Below are 17,416 nucleotides of genomic sequence, written 5' to 3' on the forward strand. Positions count from 1 at the left end.
AATAGATGATAAAAAGGAAACCAAGAAGAGTACCCTTGTCCCTCTGTCTTCATGTGCATATAGCACATGAAATGGTGAAATCAAATCATATGACATGTAACACTTATGTTGAGTCAGGTAGCGCAAGCAAAACATGTAAGACTCATATTTTTTTTGTTTAAGCAAAAAAAAAAAAAAAATATATATATATATATATATATATATATATATGTTGAATGTTTAAAATAGAATAAAAAAATTGAAATTTATCTTGTTTTTTAGAGACTTTTGGTTAATCGGAGTAGTATTTTCTGAATTTCTTGAAACTTTGCCAATAAAGTATCGCTTTAAGCAAATTGCGTAAATAATCACTATAATATGCCTTTTTTTTGGTATTAATGGAAAAAATAAAATTTAGAGAGTGACAGTTCGCATGAACATTCGAGTAGTCTCTTTTGTTATGTCTCACTCTTATTGAAAGATTTGGTTTGGAGCAACTCTAATGTACAGCTTCTAAAACATTTGCTTTTGAATTTTTAGATCGTCTAGGATCACTGTTTTGTCTATGCTGACTACTAAAGCTGAGGCTAGCCGTCAAAACGCCACTTTCTTCCGATGCACTTTTCCATTACGTTACCAAACGCTCATTTTAAATTTTAACTTCAAAAAGTGCGTTTTGGCTCCTTAAAATGGAACCAAAGGCAAGCTAAGATAGCCTGCCTAATGCCTATATCCATACTCCCAAGCTGCATATAGAAAGCTTCTCTAATAGTTGGGAGTGTGATTATAGTTTTATCTTTCACAGGCCATGAGAAACTTCCCCTTTTAATGGACTAGCCTATGTGGTTTTTAACCACAAAGGCGCCTCCATGCCATTTAGTCTTTTCAGACTTTTTAAAATTTCTACGGCAATGAGAACACTCTTTGCAATTAGCGAAGTTGCTGAATTGATTTATCTGCTGCACTTCTGAATGGCTTGGAGTATATCTGGTTCTTTCTGTTCAAAGATGGCCATATTCCTTGTTTTCCAAATTGTCCATAGAGTTGCTAGCTCTATCATTGTTTCTTGGTCTCTTGGGTTTCGATGTGCTGCAAGCCTCGACACTTGATGTCAACCATTGAACAAGATTTATAGAATTAATCAAATCACTTCTGGCCCCTATGGAAGTTCCAAACCACATTGCTCTAGCAAAATTGCAATGCATGAAGAGATGGTTTTGGGATATGATTCTTGGTGATCTCCACACATCACACAATTCAGATTTGTGTTTATTTGTCTCCTGGCTAGTTCAGATTTAACTGGAAGAGCTAATTGTAACATTTAATAAAAGGAATATTGAAACTCAAAAAGGGATCCAAATTTTCCAAAGCTTCTGCCATACTGGCTTTCCTGTAGTACAACTCTCTGAACTTTTGTCAAAATTATGCTCTTCCCACTTGAGTTAGCATCTTGTATCCTTACTTCACTTGATATGCTCCATTACTGGGATATTTTCTTCTCTGCTATAGATTGTGCTTATCATAGCTGAATTCCAAGAATTTGTTTCCAAGTCTATCAAATCCCTTACTGTTCCTTGCTGAAGTTGAATTGTTTCTAATACCTTTGTATCCTAGGTTTAAACCATAAAGAACTATCACCAGGAGCAAACGCCATAGGTTGAAAACCTTTAAAAAAAAACTTCCCATATATGTCTATTTTTGGGGAAATACTTGCTTTTCAAGATTTTAGCCAAAAGTGTATGTGGTTGTTTCCAATTCACCAAAACTGTTTAGCTAGCAAGGCTTCATTAAAAAATTCTGTTATTCTGATTCTCAATCTTGAATGTGATATCACAACTACCTCAACACCCACCCCACACCCCTCTCCCACCCACAAACAAACAAACAAAAAAAAATGGGCCATAGAAGAATCAACTTCTAAAACCAAACAATCACTAATTGGTTTAGTTTCCTCTATGACTCCCCATTATCTTCTTTACTTCGCTAGTAGTTAAATAATTTGTTTTTATCTTTCCTCTTTCGTCAAATATGAGATCCTCCTCCAAGTTGAGCTTGTTTTAAACCAGGTTTATAATACATTACTAACCAAAGTACAGCTAAAAAATTGTCATAACCTTTGTAATTGTAAACTAGGGCTATAAACAGCGAACATTAAACACACACAACCAATGTAGGTTAAACATCCCTAATTTTTTTTTGAGTAAACACTAAACAGTAATACTTATTGGAACACACTCAAAAATAGTAACATTACTTTGAGCCAAGTTGGTGCCATAAAAATTGACCCAAACAAAAATACATCCACAAAAGGCCCAGCCCAACTTGTATTCACAATCCTCCAAACCCATCTTTGGTAAACTGGTAATAGTAGGGTCTCTGTTTTCAAGCTCCAATCCTCGAGCCCATCCTAAATCGACCCCAATCTACCTTAAAAAAACATCAAGCCCAATAATCAGAAAAAAAGCCCACAATAAGGCCCAGCCCAGACCATATCAAGAAAATCCTCGGAACCCCTCGGGCCGCTGTAGCGATAATACTATAGTAGTAGGGTCTTTTGTTTCCCACTGCAATTGCAATCTTCAATTCGACTCTAGAGAACATTCTAATTTTTCTCACAGAGAAGAAAGTAGAGAGAGAGAGAGAGAGAGGTCAAAAATGGCAGGAGTGGTGGGAGGAGAGGAAGAGTTGGAGGAGTTTTACGTGAGGTACTACGTAGGGCACAAGGGGAAGTTCGGGCACGAGTTCTTGGAGTTCGAGTTCCGCTCCAATGGCATGCTTCGCTACGCCAACAACTCCAACTACAAGAACGACACCATGATTCGCAAGGAGGTCTACGTCACCCCCGCCGTCCTCAAAGAGTGTCGCCGCATCATCCTCGAGAGCGAGGTCTCTCTCTCTTCTCTATTTAACTCTCTTTTTTAGGGTTTCGGTTTTGTTGATTGTTGGTTGTGGATTTCTTGTTTGGTTGCTGAGAAAATCTGAGGAATCAATTGGTGTTTTACTTCTAGTTGTAGAAGATTTAGCTGTTTCTGTAACATATTTTATTTTTAGGGGTTTCTGTTTTTCTTTGTGCTACTTTTGATTGGGTTTTGGAAGGGTTTAGGGTTTCTATTGTGTGTGTTTGAGAGATTCTAGTGTGGGATTTTTTTTTTTTTTGATGAGTGAGTCTAGTGTGGAATTGAACTTTAGGATTTGATCTGTATGAGGAATTTTGGTTGAATTCAATGCTTACTCTTTTGCTGTGTGGGGATTAGTGAAGAGTTTTGGCTCTTTCAACGTGTCTATGAAAAATAAGGATTGATTAGAAATGGAGGTTTGAACCCACTGATTATGCTTTTCACATTTGTGCTACTTTTGATTGGTTTTTGTAGGGTTTTAGGGTTTCTATTGTGTGTTTGAGAGAGAGTCTAGTGTGGAATGAGCTTCAGGATTTGTTGTGTTTGAGGGATTTTGGTTGAATTCAATGCTTACTATTTTGCTGTGTGGGGATTAGTGGAGTTTTTAGCTCTTTCAATGCGTCTATGAAAAATAATGTCTGTGTACTTTTAAGGATTTATTAGAAATGGAGGTTTGAACACACTGTTTATGCTTATCATATTTATGACTAGGCTTAAGAAATCGGGGTTTGAGTTTCAAGCATTTTGTGCCTTTATAACGTGTGAGCTTTGGTTGTACTTTTGTCATGTTTTCATTCAGAATCTGATTGAGTTGGGGGGTTTTTGAGTTATTATATAAATTTGATTATGTTTACGTTTTCTGCTTCTGATCTAGTATATGTGTTTTTTGTTCAGATTCTAAAGGAAGATGATAACCAATGGCCAGAACCCGACCGCGTTGGGAGGCAGGAGCTTGAGATTGTGATGGGGAACGAGCATATTTCTTTTACTACTTCAAAGATTGGATCCCTTGTTGATGTGCAGAGCAGTAACGACCCTGAAGGGCTTCGCATATTCTATTACCTTGTTCAGGTCAGCTCATTAGTACATTTATTTTATGTTTTACAGTGCATTTCTCTTTTGTAGTTTGTAATGTATATGTTTTGATCTCTAGGTTTTATTTCCTAGTTTCTTTCTAATTGTGGTTTAAGTCATGAATTAAGAAATTGGTATCTGATACTAGTTTCCAAATCTCAGAACATCTTCTTTGTCTTGGGTCTACCACAATTTTGGGTTCAGTTCTAAGCAGTCCTAGCAAAGGACTTTTTATTAATATAGTCCACTTCTGGTCCTCGTGTTGGGATCTTACACGGAGTGAAACAAGGTAGTTGGAGCCGTAAAAATAACATGGGTACACAGACATGTAGGTAACAATGAGTATGATTTTAGATAGGATAGAGTAGCAGAAAAGGATACATGTGGTTGATGTTGATTAGTTAAAAAAGGCCATAAAGCTGACCCTAATTTAACTAGGATTCAGCCTTACTTGAATTGAGTTAAGTTATTGCGCTTACCCTAAAGAATTTCATTTATATGTGTTTTATGTTTATTAAGCGGGATGCATATATATTTACTTGGAATTTTAGTTATTCTTTAAGGAGTCATTTTTATTACTCATTTTATAATTAGCATGTATCAAAGGAAGATTTTAAACATGTCCTTAAAACCATGTTGATGGCTAGTCACTGATGCATTTTGCAACCATATCTACTTCTTTTCTACCTATGTTCTTGGGAAATGCCCATTCTTAATTTTTAACATACACTTATTTGGGGTCATTAAAATTGTCTCTACTTCTTCAATTGTCAATTTAGAATCATAATGGTCATATCTCATAGAGACCAAACAGCGTCTGACTACTAAGAAGTAAGAACTGTTGTTCCCCAGAGAGTTCTACAGTAAATAAAACTCTAGGGTATATCTCTTCCTCTCAATTTTTGCTTATTTCTCAGGCCCATTAGTGGATGCCTACCTCTGGAATTGCTGCTTCTAACATTTAGATGGAGAAAACTGATCTACAATTTTCTTTTGCTTTTTAAGTAGAAGGCTTTGCTTTTAATCTACAGAAGTTTTTTGGACAAGTTTTGAGGGGTGTAAATTCATTAAAAGGGGGGGGGGGTGAATTTGAGGCTTGTACTAGCCACTTTTTATGACTTTATTTTTATTATTTTTTTGTTGTAACTGGTGTGAATGTTACATTTATTAGGGTTGCACCTAATTGCTAATCATCAAAGTAGTGCGCTGTTATGTTATTGTTCATGGTTCTACTATCAAATGGAGTCACTAATTGATAGAATTAATGCCATTGTTCCTTGAAAAGAAATAAGTGAAAAGAAAAGGTTTGTAGCATATCATATAGTTAATAGAATGAAATGGTGTCATCTTGATGAAACTTTGATATGTATCAGATTTTAATTGTTGTGTGAAACTGAACAGTGGGTTTATTTCGATTGTACATTCAAATATTTAGCTAAAAGATGCAACAAAATACAACATGACACGTATATAATTCTCTTCATTCTTTTTCTTTATTACCTTCTTTTCTCTCATTCCTCTGATACTTTCTTGTATATAGTTCAGAGCTATATACTGTGGACATGGCAGTAGTTTTGTGTTTTGATCCGGAGTTTTCTTGTGACTGAGATGTTTGGTCAAATTAAAAAATGAGCCAAAAACATCAATTTGATATGAAATCATCCAGTGACTTGTAGGTGTAGTGGGTGTAGTGGGTGAACTGGTTTGGATAGCATTGAGAAAATAGGAGTTTAGAAATTCATATGGGCATTTTGAAACAAGAATTGCAAAATCATTCACTTATACATGGGTTGAGACCATGTGTCCTTCAAGTGTGTGAAAAAAACTTAAGGAAAAAATTGTTCAGAAAGCTTTTGTTCAATTCTTTTACCCTACCTAATGACTTAAATTTATGGTAAACATGAGACTTGCAAGTTGCCAAGGTTGTCAAGTAAGAAAGGTAGATGGCATAGCTCAACCTCAGAGTTTCTTTAGAGCACAGAGCATCTTGAGTTATGTAGTTTTACATAGTTCTTATTTATATTACCATAAATATATGTATCATGTTTACTATAAAATAATAAATATTACATGAATTCTAGTTACAGTAATACCAATAACTTTTTGATAAACTACAGTAATACCAATAACTACATTACCAACGTTGTCCTCTTGCCATTTCCATGCAAAACTATAATCAAACTATGTATAAATTATTTCTGGATAGAATTGCCCCAGCTGTATTACTTTAGAATTCAACTTACATGAGCCAACAGTTTATTAGAAGCCCTCTAAAGTAGTCAACGTGGTATACATGATGTAATGGTTCAAGAATCAAGATTGCAAAAATATGGATAAAATTCCTTATATATTACCAACTTCTGCTTGTGACTACCTTGTTAACAATTTTTTGCTTTAGATTTTTGAAACGGAAAAAATAATCCATATTATCTGAATATCATTTGTAGTGGAAACAACTTACCTAGGGCGTCAACAGCTATAAATGTTTCTCTTCTCCATCCCTCTACCCATTTTTTATTAGTCGGAGAGCATAATTTGTTCCTTTCTAGGGCTTGAGAGATGTTTAGCATGGTGAGCTTTACAGGCTCATAATCCTTGGGGATTTGGCCAGCATGTTGTCTTCAGGAGAAATTTAGTTTGTGGCCCTTGATATAAGGTGCAAGTTTTGCAGTCAATGGGTTCTAATTACAGTATAGATTACAGTAGCTATTATCCTTTTGGATTTCCTTTTTGTTGTTTTTGTTGTTGTTCTTATGGTTATTGTTCTCTGCTCCTTTCCTCATTCTGTTAGTTGAGATCTGGTCTTCCTTCATTCTCTATTGCTCTTTGGTGTCTATGTTTTCTGAGTATTGGATATTTATGTCATTACTATTTATCCACATTTTTACATCCCTCACCCTGGTTCTTATGGGTCTTTTGTGGTTGCAGGACCTGAAGTGCTTCGTATTCTCTCTCATTTCACTCCATTTCAAGATCAAGCCAATTTAAGACAATAAATCACTAGGGCCCGGTGTTTTCTCTGCAATGTGCATTGGAGTTGTGTTTGCTATTGTAACAGTACCCTTATTTTGCATGCTGTCTTTGCCATTTGATAGCTTGGTACTTCAATTGTTACCACCAGTATGTTTGTGGGGGTGATTAATTGGATTTAGGAATATGTGAACACAAAGGTTGGAATGTTACAATATGTTACCAAAGCTTCAGGTTTCTGGTATACTAATTGTTTCCCATGGTTTTGCTATTTTTCTATGTTGTGTGGGTGGGTGTTACTTTTTGTTCAAGATTAACTATGAGGTGAAAGGAAAGTATGGTGAACGCGAAATACATGATTATGGTAATCCAGAAGCATTTCTGAATCAGTAGCTTCTGAGAAGTTTTAAGAAGCATTATGCTTAAGCTAGCCATATAAAGGTTGTAAATCTTTCAGTTTCATTGCTATAATTGCCTTCATGTATATGGTTAACATCAGCAACAAGGTTTTACATGAAATTCTACCTGAAAGAAATATGTGGAAAATTACTTGGATGCTTAGGATTTCAATTAGCAATTGCAGAATGTTTGGTCGGAAAAGCTACACATCTGTATTCTACAGGAGCAAGAGAGGGGCAAAAAATTGAAGTTAGCTTTAGTTTGTGTTTGGTGTCTCTATTTCTTCAGGTTTTGAGGCGTTGCAATGCAATTTTTCAGTTTGTTTGCCTGCTCTATTTTGTTGTATATTTGGAGAATGCATTCTTTCTAACCTCTACAAAAGTTAGAAGTGAAGCTTTTCAAACTCTCCTCTTTCGTTCTTGTTATGGCTAAAATTCAATGTGGGTAGCAAAAATGGCCAAATACCTTCTTTGGCCGAAATAATTTGTTTTCTACCACTATTTGCAAAATATTTAGTAACTTATTACCTTTTTAAAATTTAAGTTCGTGAAACTTGAGTTTGACATGTGACTTAAATTTCAAAAACTCGAGATCTATAAAAAACTACCACGGTGGCCGCTGTTGACTTGGATTATTTTAAATAAAAAATGTCGCGCGGAACTTGAATTCTTTATAATGTGTTACTAAAGTTTATAAAACTCAAGTGCTATAAAACTAAGGTCTGTATCTCCAAAACTGAGGTCCTCATCATTAATGGTAACATTGTATATTTATCATAAAACTTCTCACCAAAGTGGCCGAATAGCCTTCCTTTTCTTTAGTCTATTTCTGTTCTTATTTTTCCTTCAGCTTTTCTTCTTTCACTTCAATGTGTCTCACACACATAATGCCACATCTCATTAAGAGATGTCTGACATGAAGTAAAGCTTGTGAGACAAGCTCCTTAAATGAGTCTTTGACTTGTCTACTCTAATGACCACACTTGCTCCTAAAGGATTTTGTCACTTGGGCTTTTAAATTATAAAATGTGAGATCAGTTTCTGTCACCATGTCACATTTTTTTAACTTAATTTTCATAAGTTCGAGTTCTTTAAAAATGGTGGTAGATTGCTAAACAATGATAGAACTCAAGCTTTATGAACTAGAGTTCTGTGAAAACAGTGGTAGAACTCGAGTTTAAAAACAGTAGTAAATTGCTAAATATTTCACAAACAATAGGAAAACACAAATTATTTCTACCGAAATGGTATTTGGCCATTTTTGTCCAACTTTTTCTACATATACACAATTTCATCCATAACTACTCTACTTCCATGATATTTCTACCAGTGTGGAACCTCCCCAACAACACCCCCCACCCCGGGACCACCCCCCCCCCCCCCCCCCCCCCAACGTCTTGTCCTTCATATCCACTACTTATTCCATCACCACTCCACTTCGGAAATTCATGTCAACTACGGGGTTTGAGTTTTGGATGTTCTAGCAAGAACTTGTACCATTGATGTGTACATAAAATTTAATGCATAATTCTAGTTGTTACATTAGTTGTAATAGTGACTAAATTTGCTTTTGTTATATTTTAGTTGTTTGATAATTTTCTTTTCAGAACTCAGTGTGGCATTTCTTGTTCCTTATGTAAAAATAATAATAATAAATAATACCAACCCTCAAACTGTTCTTCATGCTGTTAGAAATTGTGCCTGTGCTAAGAGTTGTTGGATAAGTTGGGCCTTCCTGGCTTGTGTAGCTCCTTTTTCGCTGCCAACATCACAACATGGAAATTGCAAGTCAGATGACAGAACTTCTCTATATTACTTGCCTAGAAAACTTGTATTTCCCAATTTGAGTATGGGCGTTATGGCTGCACAGAAACACAAGTGATGTTCCAATTTCAAAGGCAAAACATTAATCTTCATTGTGAGATTCTACAGAGGGCGGTAGAGTTTGCCCTTATGTGCAGGCACTAGGATTGGCAAGACATTACTAGGAGAGTGAGATGTTAAAAGCCTCATATGGGGTGGTTCAACTTGAATTCATATGGGGTCAATCTGTGGGTAATCTAGGCTTGGCAGGTGGGGCAGATTTGATCAGAGATGCAATAGGGGCTTGAATTTGAAGTTTTTTGAGAAACAGGCAACGGAGCTTTGGTCTTTTGAGGAATGGACCATTAATCTGCTAAAGCTATTTTTTAAAATGATGGTTAGAAATTTCCTAAATCTACACCCCTGCCCTTGGGGTCTGGAACTTGAGATCCCTTTCTCACCTAGTACCTAGTATGGCTGTGTAGATACCTACCCAACCCATGCAGGTCCATTAGGTGAGCGGTTTGGGTTGGATAGGTTATACCCTCAAATTAGCGGATTGGGTAGGGTAATGAATTGAGAAATTACCAACCCGCCATAACTGACCCGATCCGCCCATCCTACGAAACCATAAAGGTAGTTCCCTTTTTCTGTCTTGCATTGTATAATGTTGTATTTATATTTTTATTGAGCATTTTGTTTGTTTTTTTTATTTGGGTACCATATATTCTTGTACATCTATGAAATAGTGTACCTTTACTAAGTCAAGAGAGATTAAAAAATATTTATCATCATTTTTTTATAGAATACAGTGATATGTTCTAAAATCTTATTCCTAGTCTTAGATCGGATCCATTTTATTTATTATAAGAATTGTTATGGTATTATTATATTAAATATATATAATAAACATTTGCCCATGTATATTATAGTACACGGATATACGTCGAAGCGTTTGAGACCCTACAAATCATTTTGAAGTTTAAGTGTTATGGGGGGGGGGGGGGAGGGGGTAAAAGCTCTTGAATAAACGTTTAGGCTTTGGGCCTGATTGGCTGGTACTAATTTGTTTTGATCAGGGCCTCTAGGCCCACAAGTCAGTCCGCACTATAGAGGTCCGAGGAGTTATCCGAGGAGGAGTGCCTCCTCGGACAGACCCGGCAATGACCCTGGGACTTGCTAAATGGGTTAGAGGCAGGATTCTGGAGAAATTGATGGGTAAAAAGGTGATCCAAGCACCCTTTAGAAGCAAGAACGTGTGAGAAATATCTGAGAAAAAAGCTGCTACCATCACATTAAAGACCCTGCATCTACCTCCCTAGCCACATTAATGGCGAAATGACCTCTGAACAGTAGAATTCAACCTTCCTGCTATTAGTTGAAGACTTCAAAAAGGTGGTGGATGGGACAAATATCTAAGGGGAAGATTTGTATGACACGTGGAGGAATCAGTGAAGAAAAATAAGTATATAAGGAGACGAGAGAGGAAAGAGAGGGGGCGCGACTCCTTAGCTAAAAGGAACTAAGAATTGTAAACTTTGGCATAGAAAGAGAATATTTATACAAATCGTTATCGGCTTACATCCGAGGAGGTCTCCTTGTCATACTTGTTTATTATTTGCATATATTGTGGCACTCTGGCCTGTTAATTGAACTTCCAACATCTCAAACCTAAGTTTCAAATCCATACTCTACAAATTTCATTGTATAAGGCTCGTTGGGCCTGAGTCCATCACCTGCTTTTGGGTCCGGGTACAATTATGCACTTACAAGTGTTATGTTGGTATGTGATTATTTTAAATCCTTGGTGTGACTTGGAAAATGTTAAGACTTTGGGTTTGTTGGTTTAATTTTCTTTAGTTGTAACTTGTAAGGCTAACTTTTTTTATAAAACTTTTGTGGAGACCAGGGCTGTTACAAGTTACAACTGATATATCACTCTTTTTCATTGACCTTATGTTGGAATTAAGATTTGTAATTCAATAAAATGAGCCATTAATTTTTTTTGTGTGCTTGAGTTATATATTTGAATGTAGTTTATTATATGGTAGTTTGTGTGTTGCTAATAAAAAAAATTGTAGCATTTGATCTTTTTTTTTTTTTAAAGAACAATGTTTGCCTAACTTGTCTAGTTGAAACTGCCAACATTCAACTTGTGGGAAGGGTAGAATCCAAAAGCCAATTAGCGCCAAGTAGGCCCAACTCAAGGAAAAGGGTGTCTCATTCTCCCAATGGTTCTAATTCAGTACAGCGATAAGAGACCAAATGTTGAAACCGAGGAAGCAGACCATTCGAAGAGTCCGAAGAGCAAGGTTCCTTGGAAGGTTTTATACGAACCACCGAGAATGAGGGACAAAATGCCAAAGAAGAAGAATGAAGAAACGTGCAAGTAAAGAAGAATGAAGATGCCCAAATAAAGTACCCATTACCTCTACATTCAATACATTACACTAACTCAACTAGCCGCATTAATGATGGAATGACCCTCACAGCTTGCAGCACGTTCCACCACCTCCAACAAAGCCTTGATGGGACAAGTACCAAAATGAAGATCCCTGACTGTACAAGTGGAGGGTTGAGATGTACCTAAAATTAATATACAAGGAAAGGGAATTCCTCTAGAATAGGAGGACAAATTAGAAAGAAAGAGAGATACTGTGTATCAACGTTCTGTAACCAAGACTTGAACAATATATGAACTAAATATCCTCAGATTAGCCCGAGGAAGAGTTAAACATTGAAATCTTCTTCTTTCTTTCACATTATTTTTTGTTTTTATGATTGATTGTGAAACTAGACCATTAAAGCATGTTCAAGCTGATCTTGAAACCCCACTCTCTACAAATTAATTATATCGAACTATATCATATCAACTTTTTGCCCATTCAAGGTTTGCAACTGATTTTTGTTCTACTACACAACTGATCTACCAAATTTAGACTTTGGTGGGTAAATGGTGGATTGGAATTTTTCCAACTTGCCAATGGCAGATTTAATAAAAATATTGACCTTCACCCCGCCTAATTTGACCCATGCACACTCCTAGTACCTAGGAATGTGCTATTTGACCATTAAGTTCATTGGCAATATACAAAAAGCTTAAAATTAGAAGCAAGAAAGATTGAAATTGATGTCAAAGTTGTAGTGGACCTGATTTCCATCTCTAATGAGTTTTAAGAAAAGAAAAAAAAAATCCTTTCTATCTTTTTTTATTAATAATAATAATAATAATAAAATCTTTCCTTTCTTGTTGGTATGTGTGAATCATTGCTACATAAACGTATGCGGATGCGTTTGGGAGAAAGGACACGAACCATCGCAAATATATATATATATATATATATATATATATATATATATATATGAGATTTTTATTTTTTATTTTTGTTGAATAAAAAAAAAGTAGAATCTTGAGAGCAAGTCACTTTCTAACAAGATAAGTTAAATCTCAGCACTAGATGACCTCACCAACCCCGATACTAATGCGTCTCACATAACTCAAATTAGGGGTGGCAAAATTACACACGATCCACAAACCCAACATAACACAATACAAAATTAGCAGTTTATAGGTTAAGGCTTAATGAGTTTGTGTTATATTCGGGTTGACATGACTGACTAGTTTAGTAAATGGGTTGGGTTAGTGTTCAACATATAGAACCCATTTGACTCGTCTAATTTGTTTAATTAAATTATATTTTGCCAATATTCCCTTCAAACTCTAGGTATATAAACTTATTAGTTATTGTGGTTTATTTTCTTTGACATATTGTGATTGATTATTTGTGATTTTAGGATATGCTTTAATTTTGAATGATTATTTGTGATGCAGTTACTCGTTGACTCTAAATTTTATATTAAAAATATTTATTTGTATGTTTTTTCATAATTTTTTTTTTCATTTTAATAAAATCTAATAAACAGGTCGACACGACTAATCCGTTTAATAAATGGGTCGTGTTAGGGATAAAGAATCTTGACTCATTTAATAAGCATGTCAAGTTAGTGTTAACCTATATAATCGAATACTCATGAGTTGACACGACACAAATCCGACACATGAACACGAATTGCCACCCCTAACTCGAATCCAAGTGCTAAGGTCTTTTAAATTTTTTATAATTCAATAATTACAGTAAAAGATGGGAGATTTGAAACTCTAGGCAAGATTTTGAGATGTTTTTTTTAATCCTCCTATGGATTTACGTTTTGTTTCTAATCCAAACTATGTTAAGTTTTCCCGCCTACACCAAAAAAGTCAAAAACCAATTGAGTGTCTTGATTTGATAGTAAAGAGTAATTATCTTGAGCAAACGCTATAAATTGAAATTCTCTAAAGAAATAAAAAAAATTAGGAAAAATTACACTTTGTCCCCTTGTGGTTTGCCCGAAAAACACTTTACCCACTTAGGGTTTAAAAAATGACATTTTACCCATCTGTAGTCCTATCTGTTAACAATCAGTTGCCTACCTATGGCCTTGCCGTTACTCTAACACCATTTAACTTAAAAACATATGTTGGTGTAAACACAATAATAATGGAAATAACACAAAGAGAAACTAAATAATATTTCTGAATATTAATTATTTGAGATTAGAAAATACACAACACTATTTGGACTGAGGCACAACACTTGCACCACTTACTCTCTTTAAGGAGATTCAAGCCTTGGTTGACTAATCTATGTAACCGATGCAGACCTTTTCTGACTTATCTCTCCCAAGATATAACAGCCCAACAAATGTCGTATAACTAGAACAACCACTGTACAAAGTGTTCAAATCCAAAATTCCACTAGAGAGAACACCCTTCTTTTCCAAGAACCTCTCTATTTTTTAGTATATAAGAATACTTGTAACTGTTGGATTTTTTGGTACGTAGTGGAATCAGTCTATTTATAGACTCAATGGGCCTTACAAAATTATTACCCAAATTAATATGATTAATTAGGTCCATTATTCTAACGTAGTAGGTGTTACAAGATTAATTGCTAGACATAAATATAATGGACTAGAGTTACACAATTAATGGATGAGATAAGGAGTTTCTAAAGATATAAATAGACCCAACAGCTAATCCATTAAGTGGGTGAATGACTCTTCATTTTTCATAATAAAAATGGAGTATTAATTCAGATCATTTACTCACCAATGAATAAGGAAATTATATTCTAAATGTATTTAGCCCAATATTTGAAGCAATATATATAAGCCAACTCTCTTATTTTTATATTATCATATTTATTCTTTTTTTTTTAGAGAATTCTAACCTATAGTGTCCGCTCCCGATGATAGCTCTTTATCATCAAACCAAGACACCAATCCGTTTTTGGTGTAGGCGGGAATTGAACTCCAAATCTCTTATACAACCATCAGAGACTTTATCAATTGAGCTGACTAGAACCCACATATTTATTCATTTTAATTAAATAATATTAAAATGCTCCAACAATATATTATTAATTGAATCAAAACACAAGAAATCCTAGAGAAACAAACCCAAGGCCACCCCTTCAATTTCTCTCTTCGATTTAGCCGCTCTATGAAGTTCATCAAGTGAAATTTTCATCATCACCATTGATCACCATTTTGATTAAAACCCCCGTGACAGAGTTTGAAGAATTTCCCTACGAATTGAAATTTGAGGAATTTGTACAGGACTAGCAATAGCATGTTGATCTTGTCAGTCGTCAAGACTGAGGTAGTCCCCTTTGGGAGGGACTTTTTGAACCAAACCCATCTGAAGGATTAGTCAAACCCATTTGGTAGGGATCAAAGTAAGTAGAAGCAAATAATTAGTTTAATGGACCCTCTGGTAGGGATTAAATTATTCTCTGTTTGGAAAATTCAGCAAAGGTAGCATATTTTTTTTAGTTTATTTTGCATTGCAGTTCTTAAGTTGGTGTGTTCTGGTTATGAGGTCTAAAACAAAATCCATAGAGAATTCTGTTTTTGCAATTTTTTTTAGCTTTCTAACTTTGTTTTTGCAATTGTTTTGTAGTTATTCGTCTATGGGATATTACTTCTAAGTATCTCACAAAGCATTAAGCTGGAATCTTCTAAGCTTTATAGCTTACTAAAGATTTAAAACACACACATTTGTATGCTTGCATGCATGAATTAGATGTGTTTAAATTTATTGGGCAAGTTTGCCATATGTATTCTGGTCCAATTTCCTTATTTTGGTCCCTTATTATCCTTCTTAAGAAATTTGAGAAACTTATCTCTTATTCTTGTTATTTTTTTGTATTTGTTTTTTATTTTTTTATTTTTTTTGAGAATCTTATGTTGCAATAATTAATGTTAAGCTTAAATAGACCAAAAGGTCCATTAAACTAATGGGGATTTTTTTTTTAAATCGCAGTAATTTCAGTGAAGGTTTCTTGGGCAACTTATGCAATGTCTTCATTGAGTGGTACTTGTTCTACAACAACCCATTTTTGTCGTGCTTCAAATGGGCATTTATATACCCATGAGACTTGTGTCTTGCAAACAACTCTAAAAGTTGTCAACTTTGGAAGGAGATTTTTGGGTTGTAGCCAATTCAAGGTAAGTAGCAATTTTGTATTTCGATTTTATTTGAATTGTATGTTAATGGTTAGTGGTGATGGATTGTGAATTGTGAAATAACATGTTATAAATTCTGTGGGTGAAAAATCAATTCTCAGGTTAGTCCCAAATGTGGCTTCTTTCAGTGGGTGGATAACCATACTCGTAGACATGGAAATGAAACCACCCCACTTGTCATTCAAAGGACTAATATGCTTGAGAATGAATTGCAGCTTGCAACTCAGAGGGAAAGGTCAGCTAGGGAAATGGAAGAAAAAGCTACTGGGAGGCAAAAAAAATGCTCATGAACTTCATGTAGAAGTTAGGTAGAAAGAATGAGAGTAAGAGAGAATGGGCAAGCTTGCACTAGTGGTATCATGGCGATTTTTTGTGTTTGTAATGTTGGTTTTGTGTTTTGCCTCAATCAAAAAAACAAAATTTAAGAGGTTGAGTCTGGCATGATGGTTATGTGTTTGTAATACTGTTTGTTTTGTTAAGGTTGGCTAGACCAATGACCTTAATTCAGTGGGTGGTTATTCACTATTTTGTAAGTTGAATGCTCAAACAGTCATTTTGTAAGTTGTATGTAATATAACAACTTTGGCAATAGAACCACCTGATTTGATTGTTGGTAATAAATTGTTGGTATTTGTAAATTGATGGCACTCAACTAACATAACCAAACAATGTAAATTCATAACAACACAATAATTGTTGCGGGTAGGCTAGTCGCTAGACACCCGTAACCAATATGCCAAGATAGTTGGCTCATAAATAGTTTAAACCCCTATTACGGTCTCGCAAGTAGGCCAATAGCCATGAACCTGCCACTTAGCCGCCCAACCTGCCCCAAAAGTACATTTTAACAACTAGTAGTGGTTTTCCACATTACTTATAACTAGAGTTTTTCAAAATATTAATCATCTTGTCATAACAACTAACAACAGAATAACCCTGTCATAAATGGCACATGTCAAGACTTGTCATAACAATATATTACCAAAATATTAATCATTCTATCATAACAACTAACAACACATCCTCTTGTCATAAATAGCATATGTCAAAACCTGTCACAATAATATATTACTAAAATATTACAATCTTTCCACCAAACATTCATTGTTTTTTGTATGCCACCTTAATAACAGGCTTACAATCAAAAGAAAAAACATTGTTTGACAAAAGATAGACAAACACATCTTCCAACCAAAACATAAAACATTGATTTTGGCATTTGACCATTTAAACTACTAATTACACCAGGTATGTGGAACACAAAAAAACAAAATATCTAGTCTAGCTTTGTTGGTCTTCATATACTGTCATTCTTACCTACTAGTTGAAACTTTGCTAGTCTTGACATTTTGCCATTTTCATCTACTGGCTGAAAATTTTGATTCTCTTGTATACTTCCCTTTCTTATAGTACTCATAGCAGTACCTCCACCATTTCTTTGACCAGCTACACCAATAATACCAGCAATAGTAGCTACACCATTACACTAGCAACACCACTTATAGGCTTCAAAGTGAAGACCACAGTCAAGTCAATGTATAATACAAGAAAAATAGAAATTATATAAATACACGCTACAATACCTGGGATGATGATGGTCTAGAATCTTATGCCTCTCTAGGTACATGAAAGTTTGGCTAACTAGATGAAAAGTACCAATGGATCCTAGTGGCAGCATATGGAGTCGAAGCTCTATTAGTTGGTTGTGAGAATGAAGGCTGAGATCTA

The 17,416-nt window shown here is 35.0% G+C and overlaps 1 protein-coding gene across 1 annotated transcript; it reads left to right on the forward strand.

The window, feature by feature from the left end:
• Window positions 1-2,499: 2,499 nt before the first annotated feature.
• LOC142618000 (protein mago nashi homolog) lies at window positions 2,500-7,191 on the forward strand. Its single transcript, XM_075790979.1, has 3 exons — window positions 2,500-2,865; window positions 3,771-3,947; window positions 6,879-7,191. The coding sequence occupies exons 1-3, from the start codon at window positions 2,635-2,637 to the stop codon at window positions 6,936-6,938; spliced, it is 468 nt and encodes a 155-aa protein (XP_075647094.1). The 5' UTR covers window positions 2,500-2,634; the 3' UTR covers window positions 6,939-7,191.
• The last annotated feature ends 10,225 nt before the right edge of the window (window positions 7,192-17,416 follow it).

Source organism: Castanea sativa, chromosome 11, assembly GCF_040712315.1.
Source record: "Castanea sativa cultivar Marrone di Chiusa Pesio chromosome 11, ASM4071231v1".
NCBI lineage: Eukaryota > Viridiplantae > Streptophyta > Magnoliopsida > Fagales > Fagaceae > Castanea > Castanea sativa.

Excerpts from the sequence above, each read along its gene's own strand:
- LOC142618000 (XM_075790979.1), top strand. The coding sequence starts at position 2,635 with ATGGCAGGAGTGGTGGGAGGAGAGGAAGAGTTGGAGGAGTTTTACGTG. Across the intron at positions 2,866-3,770 it reads GCATCATCCTCGAGAGCGAG|ATTCTAAAGGAAGATGATAA; the intron begins GTCTCTCTCTCT and ends TTTTTTGTTCAG. Across the intron at positions 3,948-6,878 it reads TATTCTATTACCTTGTTCAG|GACCTGAAGTGCTTCGTATT; the intron begins GTCAGCTCATTA and ends TTGTGGTTGCAG.